The 23,082-nt window shown below is 35.9% G+C and overlaps 1 protein-coding gene across 1 annotated transcript; it reads left to right on the forward strand.

Annotated features, from left to right (window-relative positions):
• The first annotated feature begins 4,621 nt into the window (after positions 1–4,621).
• Positions 4,622–22,238, forward strand: Myc. Its single transcript, XM_017182510.3, has 3 exons — positions 4,622–5,438; positions 6,762–7,955; positions 17,341–22,238. The coding sequence occupies exons 2-3, from the start codon at positions 6,833–6,835 to the stop codon at positions 18,306–18,308; spliced, it is 2,091 nt and encodes a 696-aa protein (XP_017037999.1). The 5' UTR covers positions 4,622–5,438; positions 6,762–6,832; the 3' UTR covers positions 18,309–22,238.
• Positions 22,239–23,082: the final 844 nt, after the last annotated feature.

A 23,082-nucleotide genomic window follows, 5' to 3' on the forward strand; every position in this document is an offset into this window, starting at 1 on the left:
TAAAAATATCGTATAAGAAACCTATTTCTTCTTAAATTCTAATTGACTATGATCTAATATTTTGTTAAATAGCCTTTAGAAGCTATCATAGCCTCATACCTGGGTGGCAAGGAGTCCACCAAGTCTTAGCAACGCTTGAGGGGAATATGGCCTCATTCCTCCATCACAAATTGCCAAAGCTGTGCCTTAAAAGTCGGAAACTTCTTTAATACGTAGCCCTTGATGTCCCCCATAAGTTTTCGATCGGATTTATATCCGGGGACTGTGCAGGCCATGGCATTGCATCCACTTTTTCATTAAGAACCCACTCCTTGGCCACCTTAATGGTATGATTAGGGTCACTGTACTGCTGAAATGTCCAAATTAATGGCATATTTTCCTCAGAATACGGCTGCAAGACAGTTTTTAATATTTAGAAATAAACATAATGGTCTTTGATCCCGCAGATCATATATACGGAACCTACAACGTTGTATGAAAAGTATACCCAAACCATGATTTTTAGGCCATCGTGTTTTACTGTCTTCAGCGTATGGTTTGGGGGGCACTATCTATTTGGAGGCCTTGTCTTGTCCTATTCCACCAAATAAAACCAGTTTGGAGTCATTTGTCCAAAGGATATTACGCCATTTGAATAGTGGCAGTTCAAATGGCTATTGGTGAACTCCAATCTGGCCTTGATATGACTTTAACCAAGCAGTGACATTTTCCATGGACTTCGCGAATCTAAAATTTATTCAATAAGTCCCCGGCGAATGGTCCCATGACTGATTCCCATGCCAATTCCCGCTCATATATCCCTAGAGGATGCAAAAGGACGAGCTTTGCTGAAGCGAAGTACGCGTCGAGCCTGTACAATTGTGGTTTTGCGAATCGTACCTCGTTTTTTTGGGTTCGGTTCATATTTTATGACTTATAAACTATTTTAAAATAACAATTTGAAAGATTTGGAGTCTCTTTACATGTTTTACCCTTCTTTCTAGGCTAAGTAATCTAATACCTTTCTCTCATGGAGCAGTGAGGTCCTGCGCCCACTAAAATAATTTTTTTTGCGTTGTAAAGGTGTATTATAGTATAAACTATAATAACGACCGTAATTAAACTAATTTTTTACAAAATTAAAAGAAATTTTGGCACTTTTTGCGAAAGAAAATTAAAAACTGCTATTTCAGTGATCGGCCAAAACGAGCTGCATATGTGAAAAAATATCAATAAAACTTAAAAATAGAGCAAATCTAACGGAATTTTTTATCGATTCTTATCTTTATGTTCCATTTTACAAAAACAATGTGCAATAGATTAGCTTGCAAAAAAGAATATGTACAAAAAAAGGTTTTGAAGTTGTTCCTCTGTCGCGCTGCTATTTCAGTGAACACAGCTGTACATATACATACATATATGTACATATATAATTTTAAAAGACTATTGCTAAATGTGTCTAATCGAAATAGTAACATTTACAGATAGCAACAATGTTGCTAAAAATCTAGTGCGCAAAAATGAAATTTACGATTACTCCACGTTATCAATGGGCGACTGTTTCGGACCTCCAAGAGCATAACGGTATTTCATATAGTATAAATCCAGACTATAAGCATTTGAATTGCCATTACAATTACGAAAGCACACCTGTCCTCGGCTCCAGTCCGCCTTATCAGCTACTATGTATATATACTACCTAATACTTACTTACTATATACTACAAGCATATATTAGCGTCGTCGTTAAAGCTACATTGTTGATGCACGTGTAAACCGTTAAATATCAAGTAAAACTATGACTAGAGATGGCTTAAATATATTCGACATATGTATTTTAATATTCTTTAAACATGTTTATTGCTTACAAGCTACTTGTTAAGTTTTATAAAACAGAAAAAAAAATAAACAAAGTAATAAAGAATACAATTTCCGAAATCTGGTCAAGCTGAAGTCTGGTAATTTGCTTAATGTGAACAGATTGTATTATTTTTAAATGTTGAATTATATTTAAAATTAATTTAAAAATTAATTAGTTGATTTTAATGCAGTTTCAATGTAATGCTATACCATATCGACACTTTTGATTGATGTAAAGTGATCCAGGTTACGTTACGTCCATTTTTGAAAGCTTGTTGAATTCTTGACAAAGTGGAAATTTTATGACGTCGCGCCACTGGCTGCCTTTATTTACGCAGTTGGCTTTTCTCCTCTTGCACAATTTTCCTTACTGGCAAAAATAAATATAAAAAAAAAAGAAAAAAAAAACCTTAAGAAAGTAACACGCGCAAAAATTAATTGCGCAAAAGTCAAACCACGAAAATATTTCAAAACTTATTGAAATCGAACTTGGCGGGAAAAGCTCGCAAAATGCGCGCCAACTTGTTGTTTTCTTTTATCGCTGCACTTGTCCATACCTTTTAGTATCAATATGTTGAGGGATATATCGATTTTATATAGATTTTAGCGTTTAAATGTGAAATATATTAGGTTAAATATATTTTCATCTAAATATAAACTTACAGTGTCAATATTTTTTCCATAAATCGTAATTTTTAGTATTTTAATAAAAAAAACTAAGGTATTTTGCAGTACATAATTTAGTACAAGGTATCATCTAGTCTGTATGCATGCTGCAAGTTTTTCTGCTGTGTCGCGGTGTTGCGAAATCAAAACAAAATGCGAACGAGCGAAAGAGAGAGAGAGAGAACGAAAGCAAGTGAAAGAGAGAGGGGGCGAAAAGGGCACAGGGCGGAATGCACGCGCCAAAAACTGCAATGGAAATTGCAAGGGGATGACGGTGAGGTGATAAAGGGGACGGGGAAACGTGGAAATGGAAATCAAAGCGAAACGTAACGGAATCAGCAAATCGGCGGGCGGTGAAAATTGTAAAAACAGCAAAGAACTTTGCGCCGTTTTTGTTTTTGATTTTTGACCACCTGAAGATTTTTGTTGATTTACCGATTTATTATTGTGACATTTTCTTAATTACTAATAAACTATTTGTTCTTGTATTATTTTGGTTATTTTTTTAATATGAACAAATTATTGGTTAAATATATTTTTTATTTATTAATCAATGTTTCAAATTAGGTAAATTCATAAATATTTATTAGAAAGGCATGGAACTTGGAAATTAAAATGTGAAATGTAATAATATTAACTCATAATTTAATATTAAACTAACTATAATTATTTTAATTTTAAAAACATAAATTTTAAAAGGAAGCTTTTGCTTCTTTCATTTTAGTTCGTTCTTTTCGCTTCTTTGTTTTTATTTTTTACCAATTTCCTGGCATAATTTAATTAGAATTGGGGTAGGTTTGGCTCACACACTTGTTATTTTATTTTGTTATTTACTTCTTCTCGAATTGTTTTTTTCTCGCCGCAAAGTTCAGGGTTCAATCAACTGTCAAACTGAAATTAGAGTTGCGAAGAGTGGAACAGAGGGGGAAGCGTGAAAGGTGCAGCTTAAATTACAAACAAAACACAGACAGAAGACTTAATAAAACAAAGGAAAAAATAGATAAAAGGGACAATGACAACAAGCGAAAGGAAAACCAGGAAAATATGTAGAAACAGATCTCCTTTGTTTAAAATAAATACCATAGGTATAACCTGCAAATTATCTAAAATAAAACAATAAAGTTTATAATTTGTTACTAAAAAACATAACAGAACTTTAGTTTCATTTTTATTAGCAAATTTCACAAACAGTTACAAAATGTTTAAACTATTTAAAATTTGTATTTATGGATATCTTTTTTTTGGCAAAAGTTAATACAAAATAAATTTGTTTTTATTTTTTTCACCGCCGGCTTGCTTTGTGTTTGTAAACAAATTTCCACTCAAAACGCGCGAAGCAAAACAAAAAGCGAGTGAGTGAGAAAACGTGAGAGACACCGGGAGAGAGCGTAGCCGGCATTTGTGCAAAAAGAGAGAGCGGCCGGGCCATTATGCTCTCCCGGCTATTGAGAGCAACCGTCGGCTCTTGAAAAAGCCTCGGGTTTTTGAGTAAATTTATGTTATTTTAAAAGAAAATTCTGTTAAACACCCTCTCAATTTGGGATTTCCTTACGCAAAATTCTGTTATCGAGCAAAATTTACGAGAATTCGACCCCAAACTAACATTCTCATACAAATTTGACACTGTTATTCTGTAAGCGTGTAAGATTAATACTGACATTTTAACATGAACGTTTACTCTTGCTGAATATTAATTAAATAAATACCGATTATAAATATAAACTTAAAAATATAAAAAAATGTGAGAAATTAAACAAAATTAAAGTTGATTTTTTAAAATTAAATTAAATATTATATGATTGCCGATTTTCCCGAAATAAAGAGGAATAGCTAAAGCATTTGAAAAATAGAAAAACTAGAAAAACGTACTAATCTCTTTAAATTTTGTAACAAAAGCTTAAAATAATTCGGCACTTAAGAAGGTTTTCGATTAACAATTATATGGATAAACTCGGGAACACTTTGAATCGCGCGGCATAGGCATCGCAGAGAGTCTCTGCCTGAGAGTCGGTGTTCAGTGGTGGTGGTGCAAAAGCAATACGACTCGAGTCGTCGGTTCCGTTCAGTGTGTTCGTATTCAGTCAGTGGGTTTGGGACCCGTTTCAGCGTTCACTTAATTTCAGTTCAGTTTTAGTAGCGAAGCGGAGACGTTCTGCTGGAACAAGTTTTTTTTAACAAAATTTGACGTGGACTCTCTCGCTCTGTGGATTTTTGGCTGTTTTCCCGCCCAACAAAAAAAGCAAAGTTCTGTTTCTGGAAATTATAAAATATTAAATACTAGGCTAACGTCCAAAAATAAAAAAATAATTAATACAAGCAAATCACAAACAGTTCGCTAAACACAAACCACTGTTACAAATCTGTTAAAATGTCACACGGGAATAACCATAGTGCTAAATCCAGAGAATAATCGCAAAGAAAGTCCTATTAAACCGAGGAAATTCGTGCAAAACCAAACTACAGTGAAAAACAATTAACTTAACAAGCAAATCAAAGAAAAAATAATAACCAAAAACAACAAACTAAATAATAATAATAATACTAGAGGAAAATCGGAATATATTCTCCCTGGCGAAGAAAAAGATTCCAAGAATTGCAACGTTAAAAGCCCGCGAAGAAGAAAAGGCAAACGAATTTTTTTTGGTGTCCCTTTTTTTGGTGTTTTTGACTACTTTTATTTGTTTGACGCAAAAAGTGCGCAACAACACTTGTGAGACTTGCGAATAAGGAGAGATAAAGCGCGAAAGAGGAGAATCAGCAAACGTCGTGCGGCAGCAGAAGAAACTTAACCAAATTGGATTACATTTACATTTAATTGAATAGAACACACACATCCTCAAAAACATACACCGACAACTGGATACCAACACTAACGCAGTCGAACCGTCTAAGTAACGGGACTTCGTCTACAAAAAGGAAAAGCTGTTGAAAAAGGTGAGTGCGAAGGCAAACCAAAGGAAAATAAAAGTGCACGTCCTCCACAAAACTAAAATTGTTAGTGAAACATTAATTATCAGTGCAAAAGCAGAGTTAGAAAAAAACTATGAGAATTTCAGAAAAACGCGAAAAGAAGGAAGGTGAAAAGGAAGTTTCTCGATTCTAACTGTAATTGGGCGCACACTAGTGAACAAAATATCGGTTGTTCCTTTTTGTGATCGCACACACACACGCACTTTACAATATTCGTCGGTATTTTCCTATTCTGTGACAAAAGTGAACATTATTTTTAATTGCTAAATTTGCATTAATTTTTTTTTTGCAATTAACTGACATTGAATTGTGAAATTAGGAAGTAATAAAATACAAAAAATTAATCTCTGACGAGACCTTAAAAATAGTTAACTTTTGTTCTAATAGTATTTAAATTCTTCTGAATAGAATATTTTTAATATAAACAAGCTCATTAATAATAAAAAAAAAAAACTGTTGCTTATTAAGTATAATATATTAACTTGTGCGGCAAGAGAACTTCCTAATTCTTCAAAATAAAAAAAATGTAAATCCGCAAATTGTGTTTTATAACATTACATTTAGTGACTACAAGTTTTTGCAAAATATCCCGTTTGTTTTGTGTTGCGTGTGTGTGCGTGTGTTTTCAAAATGTGCCCTGTTTACCGTTAGTTTTCTACCAATGCAACGGAATGTAAAGGAACACAAAAAATTAAAGAGAGAGAGAGACAGATTTATCAGTTGAAGGTCAGGCAAATATGAGAGGAATGAGAATTGGAATGTGAAATGGAATATAATTTGGCGGAGCTTCTCGCAGGCATCTATCTTTCTTTCCCTTTTATTGTTGTCAAGCTGAGGAATCGAAAGCCCGAGTTCCGAGGAACCGTTAATAGTGTATAAATTGAATCGCGTAAATAGCTTTATTTTTATTTTTATTATTATTTACTTCCTGATAACATTTCCTGAACCCTCGCGACTGACGTCAGGCAACGAAATAAAAATTGAGACACGTCAAAAATAGTATATAATATAATAATTAATGTGGAAACCAAATTATTCATTTTAAATTAAATAAATTGTGAAACAAGAATTCATCAAAATTTAAATCAAGCGTTTTTAGAATATTATAATTTTTTTTAAACTTGTCTAGAAAAACATCTTTAAATATAAAAATTTTAAAAAACGTTCCCTCCTTTTGTTAATAATTTAAATAGATGTTTAATAATTTGGAATAATTAGTATATAATAAGATGGTATTTTTCAAACTTATGTTTAACGTTTTTTTTTTCCCCCATTTCTCATTTGCAGACAGCGCCAATAACTCAGGAAGTAAGATTTAGACATACAGATTAAAAACGGCCGCACTGGCTCTATTCCCGATGGAGGACTTAACCACAATGAACTTTGAATATGACCATGAAAACTTGAGCTTAGACGATTATCTGTTTTTTGATGGGATGATACCCAGCATCCATGGCGATTGTTTAAAGGAAAATGATCCCTACGGCGAGGGCTTAAACTGCTGGGAGGAGGATCTGAAGCCGGAGATCCGCAATGCAGACCTCATGTGGTCGGCGACGGCTGGCTGCAACAATGCCACAAACATCAGCACGAATGGCAACAACAGTGCTGCCTCGTCGTACAGTGAAACCAGCGCCATGGCCTTTGCCGAAGTCTCTGGCTCAACGAATCCCTACTCTACTTACCAGCGCCAGCAGAGCCAGACACAGCAAGGACAGACGCAGCAGCAACAGGAGAGCACCGACGATCAGTTCCCGGTGGTCATTAAGCAGGAGCAGGTGGATATGGACTACGTCTATGCCGAGAAGCGTCGCCGCCTCAGCGGTGGCAGCGACAAGAAGTCCCAGTCCGAGGCCCAAAACGAAGACCAATTGATACCGCCGGGCGGTAGTCTATTGCGCAAACGTAATCCCCCAATGATGACCAGTCTCTCCTCCACCCGCAAGGTGAGCGAGTTGAAGAACAGAAAAATTCAGAGACCAGACACTCCACACAGCCTGAACGACGAGGTGGCTGCCCCGGAGTTCCGGCATAACGTTGATTTGCGAGCCTGCGTGATGGGTAGCAACAACATCTCGCTGACCAGCGATGTGGATGTGAGCAGCATTAGCCAGATCAATGGCTATCTGCAAAATGCCGCCAAGGGTCTGTTCCCAGCCCGTTTTCCCATTAACGATATGAACGATGTCCTGGATGTTCTCAATCAGGAGGTTCAGTCCCAATCCAAGCAGACCCAACAACAGCAGCAGCAACAGGCGGCCATCGATAAGGGGGTCAGTACAGTGGCCTCTCCGCCAACCACCAGCTCCGACTGTGACTCCGATGACGGTGAATCAAATCACTACGCCCGGTTGCGGCGCAACCAAAGCAGCAAAATCATCAACAACAGCTACAGCATGATGCTGCACAGTGATCACAGCTACACGCGCTGCAACGAAATGGTTGATGATGGACCCAATATTGAGACGCCCTCCGATTCCGGTGAGTTTTATTACTTTTTTTTTTTATTACTAGGTTTGTGCTGGATCCCGGTAACCATCAGAGTTCGAACTATATAATTTGAGATACACGATAGACCAGGTTCCTTGCATTGCTATATAAAGTTTAAATTAAAAATTAGGGGGATCTAAATTTAATTTTGTGAGCTTCTTTAAAAGAAATTACTCAGTTACATATATTGAAAATATATATTATGGGAAGATTATAGATCATAGAGTTTTAGTAATAAATAATTACAGTTGTATTTTTGTATTGGTATTGGTATTGTATTTGTAATTGATTTGTTATAGTTAAAAGCAATCAACTAATTATAGAACAGGATATCTAGCGGGGTGGGCTGATTATTTTCCACCGCTTTTCCCACACACATACGCTTTCATTCTCTTGGGCTAACTCGCTGTTTTTGTTGCACATTCAACTAGTGTTCGCACTTCCGTTTCGTGTGGGCGTTGCAGAGAGATACACTGAAACCAACAAGTCACAACACACACCGACCGTCAGGCAGGCGGCGGCGCACCACCACCGGAAAATCGATCGGGGGAAAAAAAACGCCTACGTCAACAGCAAACGTAGTAAACTTGTTACGTTGCTGCACACGCCCACGTTTGTCTGGGGCGATTCTCATTGATTTTTGTGTGTGCTTTTCGCCGTTTTCCGTTTTGCCGTTTGGGCTTTCCTTTACGATTTGCTCCTCCTTACCACCCACACACAACTCGGAAAATGTTGGCGCGTGGCTTTCATGGCTCATTGTGTATACTATGTGTGTGTGAGTTTTTTTTTTTATGTTTTTAATGTTTTTCCATGGCGTCATCCTCTCCCAAAAAAAAAAAAAAGTTATCATCAGCCAAAAGGAAAAGGGGATGATGTTATTGCGCAGTACTACGCCCAAAAATGAAATAAAAGGGGAGCTATGTATGTACTATATGCTATATATAGAGGAATCTCGCGCTCTCTTTTGGGCCAACACCCCAACATTTTCTAGGCTTTTCCTTCTGTCGCCGCCTGTTGTTGCTGCTGTTGTGCTTTTCAAGGATGTCTGCCCGGCGTGGCCACGTGGCAGACAGCCCCAAAATTTTCCTTCCTCTTTTGCCGGCATTTTACATATATACATTCCTAATTTTTCGGGGTGGTTGCGACATTTTGCTTTCTTATTACCCTGTTTTTATATATTTAATACCAATATAAAATATAAAAGCATATCGATTTCAAGCTAACTTTGTAATAATATAATATTTAATATATGAATAAAAAATAATACCTAAACGGAAAACCTTATAAATAATAAATAAATTATAGTAGGTATTTTGTTAAAAAAAAATTAGGATATCCTGGTGCCTGTTCTTTTCTCGTTTTCCCCGTTTACGAAAATTTTCCGACCGGGTTCAATGTCTCCTCTCTCTTTTTGGCGCGCAAATCTTTGCTATCCATTGAGCAACCCTCGCACTCGCACACGCGCGCCCCGTCTCGCTCGGTCCGCCGCCTCTCACGCTTACGTCACGTCACGTCAATCATCTTTTACTACGCTTTACGCTACAACTACAACTACGATTACGACGACGGCGACTACGACTGCAAAGGCAAAAACAAAATGCAAATACAAATGCAAATAAAAAAAAATGCAACTATGCCAAATAATACTTTACTATTTCTTAGTTTTTAATTGCCATTAAGTAAAACTAAACGGTACAACAAAAATATTAAATAAATATTAAAACCAATAAATCTGAATAATAATAGCAACAACTGCATAAAACAAATAAGCAAAAAAATCGAAGAAGGAAACAAGCAAAAGCAATAAAAGGCAACCAGTCAAACACTTGTTTCTCGCGCTCGCTCTCACTCTCTTCCGCGTGCTCGGATGCCGGCCGGCCTCTTCCCCCCACTCTCTTGCAATTCGCCGAGTGCAGTTAAACCGAGTGCAGCCAACAACAAGAAACACACACACACTTGCGCAGCGCCGAGACACTTTTGCACGTTTCGCACGTTTGTTTTGATTGTGTTGTTGGCTTTTGGCTTTGCCTTTGCGCTTTGCCTTTTGCTTTTTTGGGTGTTGTCTCTGCTTTTGCATTCGCATTTGCGGCATTTGCTTGTGTTGTTACCAAGCGCTCCACATATTAATGTATTTATTTTTTCCCGCCGCGAGCGATTAGCAAAGAATAGAATAAAATTAGAAACAAAAATCGGCGGGTGGTAGGAGGAGGGCGGGAGAGGCAAAGTGTAGCATAAACTGAGTAGAAACGCCCACGACCACTGAGCCCATTTATTTATTTTAATTATGCGCCGCCGCAGAAAATTAATAAAAAAAAAACTGATTCATGTGTAAACGAAGAAATTTCACTAGGAATTTATAAGAAATTAATAAAAAAAAAAAAAGTAATATAAAAATATAAATAAACTTCAACTCAATACTAAGTTAATAGGCCTTTTAGGAAGGTAAAAATCCTAGGACACCAAATCTAATCAAATGTAGCGTCTGCTCCCCCGCATCATATTCTACGGAAGAATTCCATGTCATCATCATCGCATTCTAAACATCATAATTTTTCCACTGCTAATTTAGCAACTAAAAACTTGACACAAGTGGTCTAAGATTAATTCTTTTCTTTTTTTGACGCCCAGCAACGCGACCTGCCTAGAGAATTAGAAATAGATATCGAAATAGAAATAGCAGAATAGGAACAAAAAAAAAAAAAAAAATGAAATCAGGTGCGTGCCGCAGATTAGCAAATATGTATGATCTACCCATCTCGCTTCCGCAAACGGTTGATTAGCGCCAGTGCAAGCGAGATGGCAAGACGCAGACACACGCACTTGTATCAATATCAGTGCCTCTGCTGCTGCCTTCTTTTTCTTCTTCTTTTTATTTTAGTGATGTGCTGCACAGTTCACTTTTCTTCTTCTTCTAATTAGTATAAAAGCTTCCCTTTTAGCGAGTGAAAGGGAGAGGGCGTGTCACGTGCGAGCGGGAGAGGCGGCGGCGGTTGGCAACAGGAAAAAAAGAACTACGCACAATAGATTTGGTTATGAGGGGGTGCGAGAGGGAGAGGGCACGACATGCGTAAGTTGGCGCCTCTGTGTGTTTTTTTTTTTTTTTTTGGCATTTCGCACCTTGCTTTTTGTGTGTGCGTGTTTGGAAAAATGTTAATGAACTGAACCAAGGTCAGCTGGAAAAAGTGCGTAGAAAACGAAATGCGCGAAAAAATAAAGAACAAAAAACCAAACTACCAGAAGTTACTCACGGAAACAGTACAGAATACAACACAATAAAAAAGAATAAAAATAGAATAATTGCCTAAAAGGTTTAATTTCCTTTTTGGGCTTTATTTTGCTGTTTTCACTTTCATTGCTTTGCTTTTCGCGCTATCTCTACCTTCTTTGCATTAATTTCTGGCAAAAAGTAAACAAAATCGATGTAACAATCGAAATTTGAGAGATACCAACAAATAAATAGCAACAGAAAAATATTAGCCTAAATATAATACGACTTTTTATTAAATTTAACATGAATTGTAAAATATAAAAAAAAGTTTATACATTTTGAATAATAATGCTTTTAAACAGTTAAAATATGTTGGTAACAATGCCCTGATTTTTTTCCATCAGCACTTCGCCTTTTTTTTTTTTTTTTTTTTTTGGCAGTTTCTTTGAGTTTCTTTGGACTTTGTGTTGCTAGGCGCGTCTTTTCGTCTTTATCTCTCTTTCGCACAAACGCTAGCTCGTTGCTTCCAGCCCACCGTCGTCTCTTTCTGTGTTGTACGAACTGCGTCGTAGTTGGTCTTGTTGTTGCTTTATTCGCACACGTGTAGCAATAAATTGTTATGCTCAAGGTCGCAATAGCGGCGACGGCGGCGGCGATAAAAATGCCAAAAGCCCATACAGAGCCACACAGATAGAGAGAGGGTGAGAGAGGCAGGCACATCTGGAGATAGAGAGAAGAGGGAAGAGAAGAGAGCAAAGCTTTTCCTCTCTCTCTCTCTCACGCACTTGGCACAGCTTTATTTATTTATCTTTTTTTTTTTTGCAACGAGCCTCCCTTTATGAGAGATTTCCTGCCTTATATGTATGTACATATTTACATATAACTATATTTCTTTATAAATCCCATACATTTTATGCCATACAGGGTACCCTCGATAAATATAAGAACCCCAAAAAACGAACTTAAAGCAGTAAACCGTGTTGCAAAGCAACCAGAAACTTCTCACTCAACGCCCAAGAATGTTGCAGAAATCGTGAAGGGGCCAAAATGTTGCCAGACGCATTTTCATAATTTATGTGCAAGTTACATTATTATTACATTATTGATGCGATGATGCTGTGCGATATGTCGCATTGCGACGCCGGTCAACATTAGTCATTATATATTGTACTTGGGAGGGGCGGGCCATAGGAAAAGGCTTAACTTGATGACTCACATCCTGCTTTTTCCTTTGATGATGAAATTCCCATTTCCCAACTACGTCACTATAGTCAAGGAAAGGAAAAGCCGAGAAAATGAAATGAAAAGGAAGCAAAAGTGCAACAAATGCGCGTGGGAAAATCTGCCAAAGCAAAACCGGCAGCAGCGGAAGCATTTTTTTACCCACAATACTATTACAGTCAAGGATATTAAATTTGAGAAGGGTTAAACATTTATATTAAAGGTTTTATATTGAGTTTAGTATATGGAAAAAAAAATTCACAGCTTGGACTCTCTTTTCCATATTTTTGTTTATAATAATATTATAGATTTATATACATTGCGACCCATTTCCCTGGCCACAACTGTGCGGTAAAGCTTGGGTCTGATCTGGTTGATGTTGCTTGCAGCCTGGATTTGCGGTTGAGCGACATGTTGCCAGCAGATGTTGCTGCCGTACTTGCAATTTCTGTTGCAGATGCAACTTTTGTTGCTGTTGCTTCGCATGAGGAGGCGTCTGTTAACCTTTGGCTTAAGTGCACCATGTGTTGCAATTTATTTGATTTTCATGCGAAATGCCAACGCAAAAACTACAAGAAAAATCAGGCGTGGGAAAAGGCAAAATGTGCATTTATTTTATACACATATATATATTTTTTCGTTCTCGTTTTACTATTTCCAAGAATTTTGCGCGTATTCCGATGCCGTAATTTTTGTGTTCACCAGAAATCGTTACATTTATTATAAACAAAATAAAGTGCGGGCACATTCGGAATATTGTATGAAATCATTCCCGATGATAATGATGATCTAAAGCCAACACAATTCCCCCTCAATGAACTTTCTTCTAATTATTATTATTTTTTATTTTATTATTTTTATTGGTGGGGGAGGAAAAGATACATACATACATATATAGATAGATAGATAGATAGATGTGTCATAAAAGTCGACGCAAAGCACAGAGTAAACAAACTGAAACCGAGGCGAGTGAACACACAACACCGCGTTTGTTATTAAACAAATTTGCCAAGAAGAAGGGTAGGGGGGAGGGCGAGGGAAAACGTCTCCAGACTGATGTTATTGTTGTTGCTGTTATATGAGCGCATTTGTTTAATTTTACGACTTGTGGTACAGTGGTGGGAAATTCAAATGTATTGAGATTATTTTGAGATTTTCCGAGTAATTTCTATATTTTATTTATTACCTTCTTTTAATTTGCAATATATATTTATATATATTCCTAGGTCTCATTGATGACTCAATTTTGCTTTCATATATACTCCATGGTAGCGCCAAGTGGTCTTAATTTGTCCCACTGTGCCTTATTTGTCGTTGACTTTTTTTTTTTTTTTTTTTTCGTGTGTCGCGCTGCTGCTTGTTTGCTTCTTTTATTTTTATAGGCTTTTTAAAAAATTCTTGTCTGTATTACATCATTTTGCTCTGTCTCTGCCATTTCAATTTCATTTGTCTGACCCAGCCCAAAAGGCTCGGATTTAACCCTTTCTGATATCTGAAGCATCTCATCTGCTGCATTTCTGCTGCTGCCTTGCCTTTTTTTTATATATTGATGATGATGCACTTGTCCCTTTTGTTTTTTTTTTTTTTCTGTTCCCTGTTCTCTGTTTTGGGTCTCCCTTTGCACTGTCTGTCCGCATCTTCCCCTGCTCCCCCCCTCTCTCTTGCTCTCTTTCTCTTTTGCTATGCTAATTTTATAGGGCAAAAGGCGTCTGTGCTTATCATACCCCCCGCCCTGTATATATTTCTGTATAGGAAACACCGACTTACTCCTCACCCTCCCCCTTTTCCTTAAAATACTGCCTGCACAAAAGTTGCGCAACATGTGGCGGCGTGTGTGCATTTTATTTGCAATTGTAATCCATAGCAGCAGCAGCAGCCACCGCCGCTTCCTCTTCAGCATTGTTGATACCCTTCTAAAGAGTATGGGTAACTTATGACAAAACTTTATTATATTAAATATTTTAATTAGAAAAAAAAATTCCACTTTGATTGGTTATACCCGCTCATAGTTCCTTGGGTTATGGTTCGAGATGATCTTTAAGAAAATAATTTAATTGAAGATGGCCTCTTAGATTCTTGAGTAAACCAAGTCAAACTTGGTATATGTTTAGCTCAGGCTATAATACAATCTTTCAACAAATTTAAGCTCAATTGGAATATAAATTGTTAAAAAAAATCTACAAAGGGTATCTGCGAGTGTTCTGTGTGCAGCTTCCATTCTCCTCTGCTGTCGATTACGATTTGATCTTGGCTTCGTTCGCTTAGCAACAAAAGTTGCTGTCGTCTCGGTTATATACATATATACTATATATGTATATATCTGTATATGTATATAAAAAAAAATTAAAAGTTGCTTTGTTTGGTTTTCTGCTTCTTCGACGCGGTTTCTTGTATTTTAATGCAGCAAACGAGTTTGTCTGGTTTTTTTTTTCTGTTTTTTTTTTGGATCCAGAGAGATACTATATGAGAGGGGGTGGGGGCGATACGATTTGCGCGGAATAACCGTTAGTAAACTAAGGCACAACCCTAGTTTTTATTTGGCGCAATGCTTCTATTATTATTATTATTATTTTTACTATATCGCGAATTAAATGCACTTTTACAGAGGGGGGGAAAAAAAAGTGGTTGCTCGCTGCATTGCATATTGTATTTAGCTTTATCACTAGCCATCATCCTCCATTCATTGTTTATCGGCGCTGTCTGAGTGAGTCTGTTGCGGTCTGTCTGGAAATTCCCCTTTCGATAAATAATAAAGCTGTTCGCTGGAAATCTCGCTTTGACAGTTGTTTTTCATTTTGTTGCTTCATTTATTGATTTTTAGTAGAAGCTCGCTCGGTATTGTTTGGTGCCGTGTGTGTTTGTTTTTCGATTAATTACTTGTTTTTTTTTTACATGGAATTTTAGCAAGTTGCTGAAATTTCTGGGAATATGCATAAGTGGATTTCTAGATTCCTGTGGGTTTTTTTTTTTTTAGATTTTTCTATAGCTAAAAAATGCCTTCCGCTTGCTTTTCTGACCATTTTTGGTTGCATTCCTTGGAGTTGTCCGCTGGGCATCTTTTTCCCCAACGTATGCATCATTTTTTCATTATTATTTTTTTTATCTTGCTGCGTTCCTTGGCGCTGCTAATGAAAAATGGCCGACGAAGCAGCATTCTTCGATTTATTTTACGAGCGGGGAGCGAAAAGGGGGAAATCTTGGTGGTCTGTTGGTTGTCTAGCCAAAGTGGAATGATGACGTTTGCAAACAAAAAGAGGGGGAAAAAAATACAACAAAAATACCAAAGAACTTGTCTTGACTCCTTTTTTTTTTGATATTGCATCTCCTCTTGCTGGCTTCTCCTGGAAAGAATCATCTGACTCATGCCCACTCGGCCGGGCCTCTCTTTCGCACCCATCACACGGCAGGTTTCGATTTCGTTGCGGTTTCCAGTTTTATTTTTATTTTTATTTTTTTTGCACTTGATCTTGCAACTTGTTGCACTTGTCATCAGTCTCCTGCCCCTTTTATCGCCCATTCCTCCTCACCTGGGTTTTATTCTTTATTTATTTTGTTGTCAAGCGCCAAGTTGTAGCTGCTTGCTTGCACAGTTGTTTATTTTTTTTATTTTTTTTCGCAGACAAAGTATTTAATGTTTAATGTACAAAAAAAAAAAAAAGTAAAAAGTTATGTTTAAACAGTTGATTTGCTTAGGCGAGGTGTTTTAATAATAACAATGCTAGGAGCGAGCAAAGGCCAAAATTTAGAATTTTAAAACCAACAAAAAAACAAGAAAAGAGTAGGAGAAATATTTGAAATATTTTAATACAAATAAAAATAATATGGAGTAAAAACAATAGCTTTCGGGGATTTTAAAATAAACAGAAATTGGGTTTTTGTTAACAATCATACAGAAAATCAAATATTTCCTTATCGATTTTTAAAAAGTTGATACTCGATATTCCGTTTGATATATTAAAACCAAAGATATCGGAAAATTAAACAAGTAAAACCAATACAATTTTATCGATATTTTTCGATATCAATATTTTAACTTAAATTTCGATATTTCTCGATTTATAAAAGTTTACTACTTCTTCGATATAATATTTCGATTTCGATATTTGTATCGATGATTCTCCCCCTCCCTGCAACCTGCAGCTTCTTCTGCTTATTCTTGGTTCAATGGTCGCAGCGGAAACGTTAAATTAGCGAAACGGAAGAAGAGAGCCAAGCCCAGCCGCCATGCAGAGCTTTCTCCAATAGCTCCAGCTCTCTCTCTCTCTCTTTCTCTCTGTTGCCAGGCGGAATTCCGTAGGATGGAGAACAGAATGGCAAAAAATACATATAATAATAATAAAAGAAGGGAAAACAACGACCAATGACGTCAACAACACACAAAAAGGGCGTCGTCTGTCTGCCGCCGACGACGACGACGCCGTTGCCGCCACTTGAAATTGAAATCCGTGCAAATCTATTGCTTCCTGAAGTCTGATACACTATACTAAATGCCACATACTATTCTATACTATATATACCGGATACGGAATACACCATATGCGCGGAGGAGGAGTGCCCCAAACGTTGACACACTAATCCGCTTTAGCGCAGTCCTCAGCTCAGGCCTCCTTTTAGTTTAGTTTTCGTTTTTTTTTTTCCACCTCCCAAGTCATAATTCTTAGCCAAGGGTCATTAAACTTGAGCGAAAGAAAGAAAAACATTTGCGGGGCTTTAGCGGAAAACCGGGAAAGTAAATAGAATAAATAGGAATGAGCCAAAGAATTGCATGGCGGTGGGGTGGAGGAGAGCTCTCTTCGTGATGGGCTTGGTAATTATATTTAGCTGGAAATTAAAGCCACAATAAGGGAAATTTCTTGCCAGTTTAATATTTTATTGATTGCCTTGAAAAAAAACAAAAACCCCTTACTTACCAACCCCCTCTTTTTGGTTTGTTTTTTATTATTGCAGATGAGGAAATCGATGTGGTATCCTACACGGACAAGAAGCTGCCCAACAATCCCTCGTGCCAGATAATGGGAGCTTTGCAGACCAAAATGGCCCATAAGATATCCGTGGACCAGAAGAAGCCCCGCTACGGCAACTACAATCTGCCGTATACGCCGGCTAGCAGTAGTCCGGTGAAGTCGGTGGCCAATTCGCGTTACCCGTCGCCGTCAAGCACACCGTATCAGAACTGCTCCTCCGCCTCGCAATCGTACTCGCCGCTGAGCGTTGAGTCCTCGAGTTCAAGTAGTTCTAGCTCTAGCACGAGCTCGATATCCTCGGGTTTGGTGGCCAACACCACCCAGAAGGGGCGTAAGCACTATTACCTGAATGTGGCCTCCGATGGCATTGGATCGCGCCGTATCATGCAGTCGTCATCGTCGATGTTAAGCAAAAAGTGTCGCGGCAAGAAGGCGTCATCAGGAGCAGCGGCGGCGGTAAGGGCAGCAACAGCGGCCAATATCAGCAGCAGCAGCAGTTCCTCGTCATGCTCCGGATCGATATCGCCGGTGGCCCAGTCCCAGCAGCAGTCGTCCTCCCTGGCAACCCACAACTGGCAGCGCCAGAGCAGCTCCACTTCGAGCTCGGGCCTGGCCAACAGCGGGCGAAATAATAACCAGTTCAGTTTGGACGAGGCCGATACGATCGAGAAGCGTAATCAGCACAACGATATGGAGCGCCAGCGTCGCATCGGTCTTAAGAACCTGTTCGAGGCGCTCAAGAAGCAGATACCCACCATTCGGGACAAGGAGCGTGCGCCCAAGGTGAATATATTGCGCGAGGCGGCCAAGCTCTGTGAGCAGCTGACCCGCGAGGAGCAGGAGCTCAGCCTGCAGCGCCAGATGCTGAAAGAGAAGCTCAAGCAGCAGCAGGAGCTCCTGGCCAGATTCCGTTTGGCCAAGAGCGAGCCGCTTGAGGCTAACAGCGGATAGTAGTGATGATAATGTAGTAATGATGATGACCCCATAGAGCGGCGGCGTTAGGTCGTAACTTTTGATTTACAGATTTCCTTATCATTTTTTTATTTTTTTTATTTCGATTTTCAGTGCGATCCAAAGAGATTGCATCTATTTTTGACCTTGACCTTAAACGTAAAAAGGTTTTTTTTTTTTTTGTTGTGGAACTTCAATATCAGTTATAGGTAGCCTATATATATATATATATAATATGTTTAATACCTTTTTTCGGGCTTGCTTTTTTAATGTTGGTGATTTAACAACAAATTTGATTTCTTTAATGTGATATATATATGATTTTCTTCTTAACCTGCGATTCGATTTCGAAGAAGAGTATGAACGGATTAGAAAGGGAGAAACGCTGATCGGGAAAACTGCGTTTCCCTTCATTATATAATTTTTTTTTATATGGAATCACGTTGAAGTGTCTTTTTTTCGTCGCTGCTATAATTACTACATACAAGAATTAGGCCTTAGAATTTAGCTGTAAATTAGGTTTCTGTATATAACATATATATATATTTTAATATCTTATAGGGTTTAGCTATTATTTTTTTTTTGATATATTAAATTAGCTACTTAACCATGAAGTAAACAAAATGGAAAACAAAAAACGAAGGAAAACTACAAAAACAAAACAAAAAACAAGGACAAAGAACCAAAACAATGAAAAGATAGAAGCACGAAATGAAAGGAAAAGCAGAGCAAAAACGGGAATAGACACAAATATATAAAATATATACACGTATATAAACAAAAAGAAAAACAAAGAAAAACGGATACGGAAAACAGACAAAAGTTACAACGAAAGAGCCACAAAGAGGAGTTTAGAGAGCGAGAGAGAGAGAGAGAGAGAGAGCGAGAGAGAGGAGCACACAGATCGGAAGTAGTGAGAACGAATTGAGATCTATATCTTATAGGATTTAGTATAGCTAAAAGTAGAACTTTTGGTTGCTAAAAAACCCTTCAACCACCCATCCCCCAAACCAACTTCAGAAATGTTGAGCCGGCTCCAAAAAAATTCTAAAAAATGGTTCCCCCCCCCTAAACTTCTTGACGAAGCGATTCGGAACGGGACTATTAGATATATACGCTGCTATTTACGCTATATATACACCTTTATACTTTGACTTTAGTTCGATAGTTACTATATATATATATATATATATACCTTTTTATATGTGCGCTTGATCCTATGTATATATCTTTACATATGTACGAAAGACGCATCCTTGGAGCAGAAGCAAAGAACCCCAACAAACCAACCAACCTCCTCAAAATGCTTTTGCTTAGACCCTCAGATTCAGATTCAAATATATCTGTTAGAACGACGACATCGTCGGAGAGATACATAGATGATAATGATAATGTTGAAAGGAAAACGCTTTTTATATATATACAACCAACCTCCCCCATCCCCCACAAAAACAAACCACTTGAACGAACTCTACTGCCTATATAAAAAATACATTTTTTATTTGCTATGAAGATATATGTGAATATATATACAATCGCTATATATATACATATATAGAGAACCTGTTTACAATCATACATTTATATTATTATTATATTACTATATTCAGTTTTTTCTTTTTTTTGCTACTTATATTAATATATTATATATACATAAATATATATATATATTTTTAACTGATAACTATGCATATGAAATGCGCAAAAACTTAACGAAAGAAAGAAACACGGAATTAAGAAACCTTTAAACTATTTAATAGTGCTAAACTAAAACTAAAAACTAAACGAAAACCTCTCGGGATCGATATAGTAGGAAGAAGTGAAATACATAGATAACGAAAAGAAGGAACGAAAGAAGGAACGAAAGAAAGAAAGAGCGAGTTGTGGAGAAATTGGCTGCAAAGAGTTTGTTGTTGTTGGAGTAGCGAGTAACGAGTTACGAGTAACGAGAGATATGAACCCTTGACCCCCGACCCCAAGAGAACTCAAACTTTTGTGAGCTGTTTAACTGTCGATTTTTTGCTAATAAGTTAATATTGCCGCTAGGCTATATATATATATATATAATATGTTATATAGAGATATCTTCATATATACGTATATATGATGATGAACGATTATATTATACCAATATCTAAAATATCAACTAAATAACTTACAACTACTACCACAACTTATACATATACATACTAAAGGGACATGAAACCTAAAAGCAAGTGAAGTTTAGAGCGCATTCGTTGAATAGGGATAACGAAGTGCGATAGGTAACGAGTGTCAGCTGTTATTTAGGTTTAGAAACACACACACACAAACACACATGATATGCATATATATATATTAGGCATGGAAATTGAATTAATTATGTGCGAGACGTTTCAACGAAATTTTTATACACGAGTTGTAGGCTTATATACTATACCCATATACAATATATTATTATATATTTCTTATACCTTTTTATATATATATATATAATCAGGATCAGTCCCATGAAATATCCTCTTTTATTTTCAATACGCCGCCGCTTAAAAAAAAAAAGAAACTATAAAAAATAGGAACTTAAATACTTGCTACTTTTTTCTTTGGATTATAATTAAACACGAAACTTGTTAAATGAAGGGAACTATATTGTTTCAACCTTTAAATGTACACACACTGTAAATAGCAATCTCGTTAAATAATAGTTACACACAACAAACACACACACACACACACGAACCGAAAAGATGGAATTATTTTTATAAAACAAAAACCCCGGAGAGAAAACACAAAGCAATAGACTTAAGCGAATTGTACAACGCGAAAAACAAAAACAAAACTTCAATAAACCAACACACACACACACAAACACAACACACCATACAACACACCACAATATACATAAACAAACAAAATACACACACACACACAAATGCACCTATTTTCCTATAGTACATACAAGAAATAGCTTAAACACACCAATAATCCTTGTTTTCTTTCAACAACAATTTTCACCAACAAACAAACAAACCGTACAAATTTACGATACAATAAAACAAAAACAAAATGTAGAAAACAAATGACAAGAAACCAACAAAACAAAGCGAAAAAGTGAAGAAAAACTAAAGGCACCTATTCTTTGTTTTTTTTTAGTCCTTTATTTAATTTAAACGAATCAACTTTCAAGTGAAACAAGCATTTTTTATACATAATTCTTTATTTCGATTTCAATTCGAAACATTAAAAACAAAAGAAAAACGAAAAAAAAAAATACAATGACCAAACCAAAATCCTCGCAACACAAAACAAAATGAAAACAAAAAAACATTAAACAATTTATAACTAAAAAAAAGGAAAAAGTTTTTATGTTAAAATATATATATACATCTATATATATATATACATTTTTATGATTATGAAATTTTTTTTATATTATACACACACACAAACTACTATTTGAATTAGTTGTTAAAATTTATTATTATTAAACGAAAAACATTATTTGAAACAACAAATGAAAGAAACAAAAAATATGTAAAAAAAAACAAAAAAATGAAAAACTTATAAAAATGAATTGAAAAAAAAAAACAAAAATAATAAACACTGTTAACACACTGGAAGAAAATGTATGATCCTATATAGACGAGCATAATTGAAATATTATATGTATATTTAAACAGCTTTTTTTTTTGTATTTTTGATTATGCTTACGGCTATTTTTTGGATAAATATTTTTGAAATGCAAACAAATTTATGATTTTCAATGTCAAAATTCTGTTCATTTTGGTTATTATTGCTTATTAAATATATATATATAAATGTAAAAATCGCAAAATAATATTGATTTACAACAATCAAGCTAAACAACAACTCCTATATAACTATATATATATAATAATTTTTAACTCGTTATGTAGTTACCTATTAATGAAAAAACAAAAAAAAAACAAATTGAAAACGAAAAAAAATGAGAAAAGTAAACACAATAATTACATTTTATGTACCTCTTACATATATAAAGTATATATATTACACACACACACACACACACACACTTATATATATATACACACACACAACACTACTTTATGTAGAGAAAAACGAACCGTTTAAACATATATAAATATATATATATATTTTTTTTTTCAAAATTTATGATTATGGAATTATACAATAAAAATATTTCAACATACCAAGAACGAAATCAACTTTTTATTTTGTTTTTATTTCAATCCCATCTGCTTTATATCGAAGTTTTCCAGCTCTTCCACTGAACGAACATCCCCGATATGTGGAACAAGGCTTTTGTTTTCCTTTTTCATTTTCAGGTTATATTTTGCATTTCAGATTTCTTTGTTGCAATTTTTCCGATTTGATGTTTATAATCAGTGGTAAAAGAGAAACAAGTACTACATTTTTGTTTTGTTATTTAAACATAATTCAAAAAATGTTAGAACACATTGAAATATAGAACTAACCCTTATATATAATGAACTAGCCACACTATACATTTATAAAAAAAATAAATAAAAAATAGCTTATGAAAGCTATAACATAAAGTCAATCGATATTGATCCAATCAATTGTTGCTAAGCAAAAAATATTGATATATCGATACTGTATTGATATTTGACATGAATAACGATAAATAAATGGAAAATCGATAATCGATAATCGAAAATGCGATATACATAACACAATATTATGTTTTTCAAATGTTTTACCATATTTAAAAATTCCATAAATTTAAGTTTACAATATTATCAATATTTTAAAGTTAATAGTTTTTATTTAT

Source organism: Drosophila kikkawai, chromosome X (genome assembly GCF_030179895.1).
Source record: "Drosophila kikkawai strain 14028-0561.14 chromosome X, DkikHiC1v2, whole genome shotgun sequence".
Lineage (NCBI taxonomy): Eukaryota > Metazoa > Arthropoda > Insecta > Diptera > Drosophilidae > Drosophila > Drosophila kikkawai.

What these genes read in the sequence shown, in the direction of transcription:
- Myc (XM_017182510.3), top strand. Translation starts at nt 6,833, where the DNA reads ATGGAGGACTTAACCACAATGAACTTTGAATATGACCATGAAAACTTG. An exon ending in TGAGACGCCCTCCGATTCCG is followed by an intron (nt 7,956 to 17,340) that starts GTGAGTTTTATT and finishes TTATTATTGCAG; the next exon opens with ATGAGGAAATCGATGTGGTA.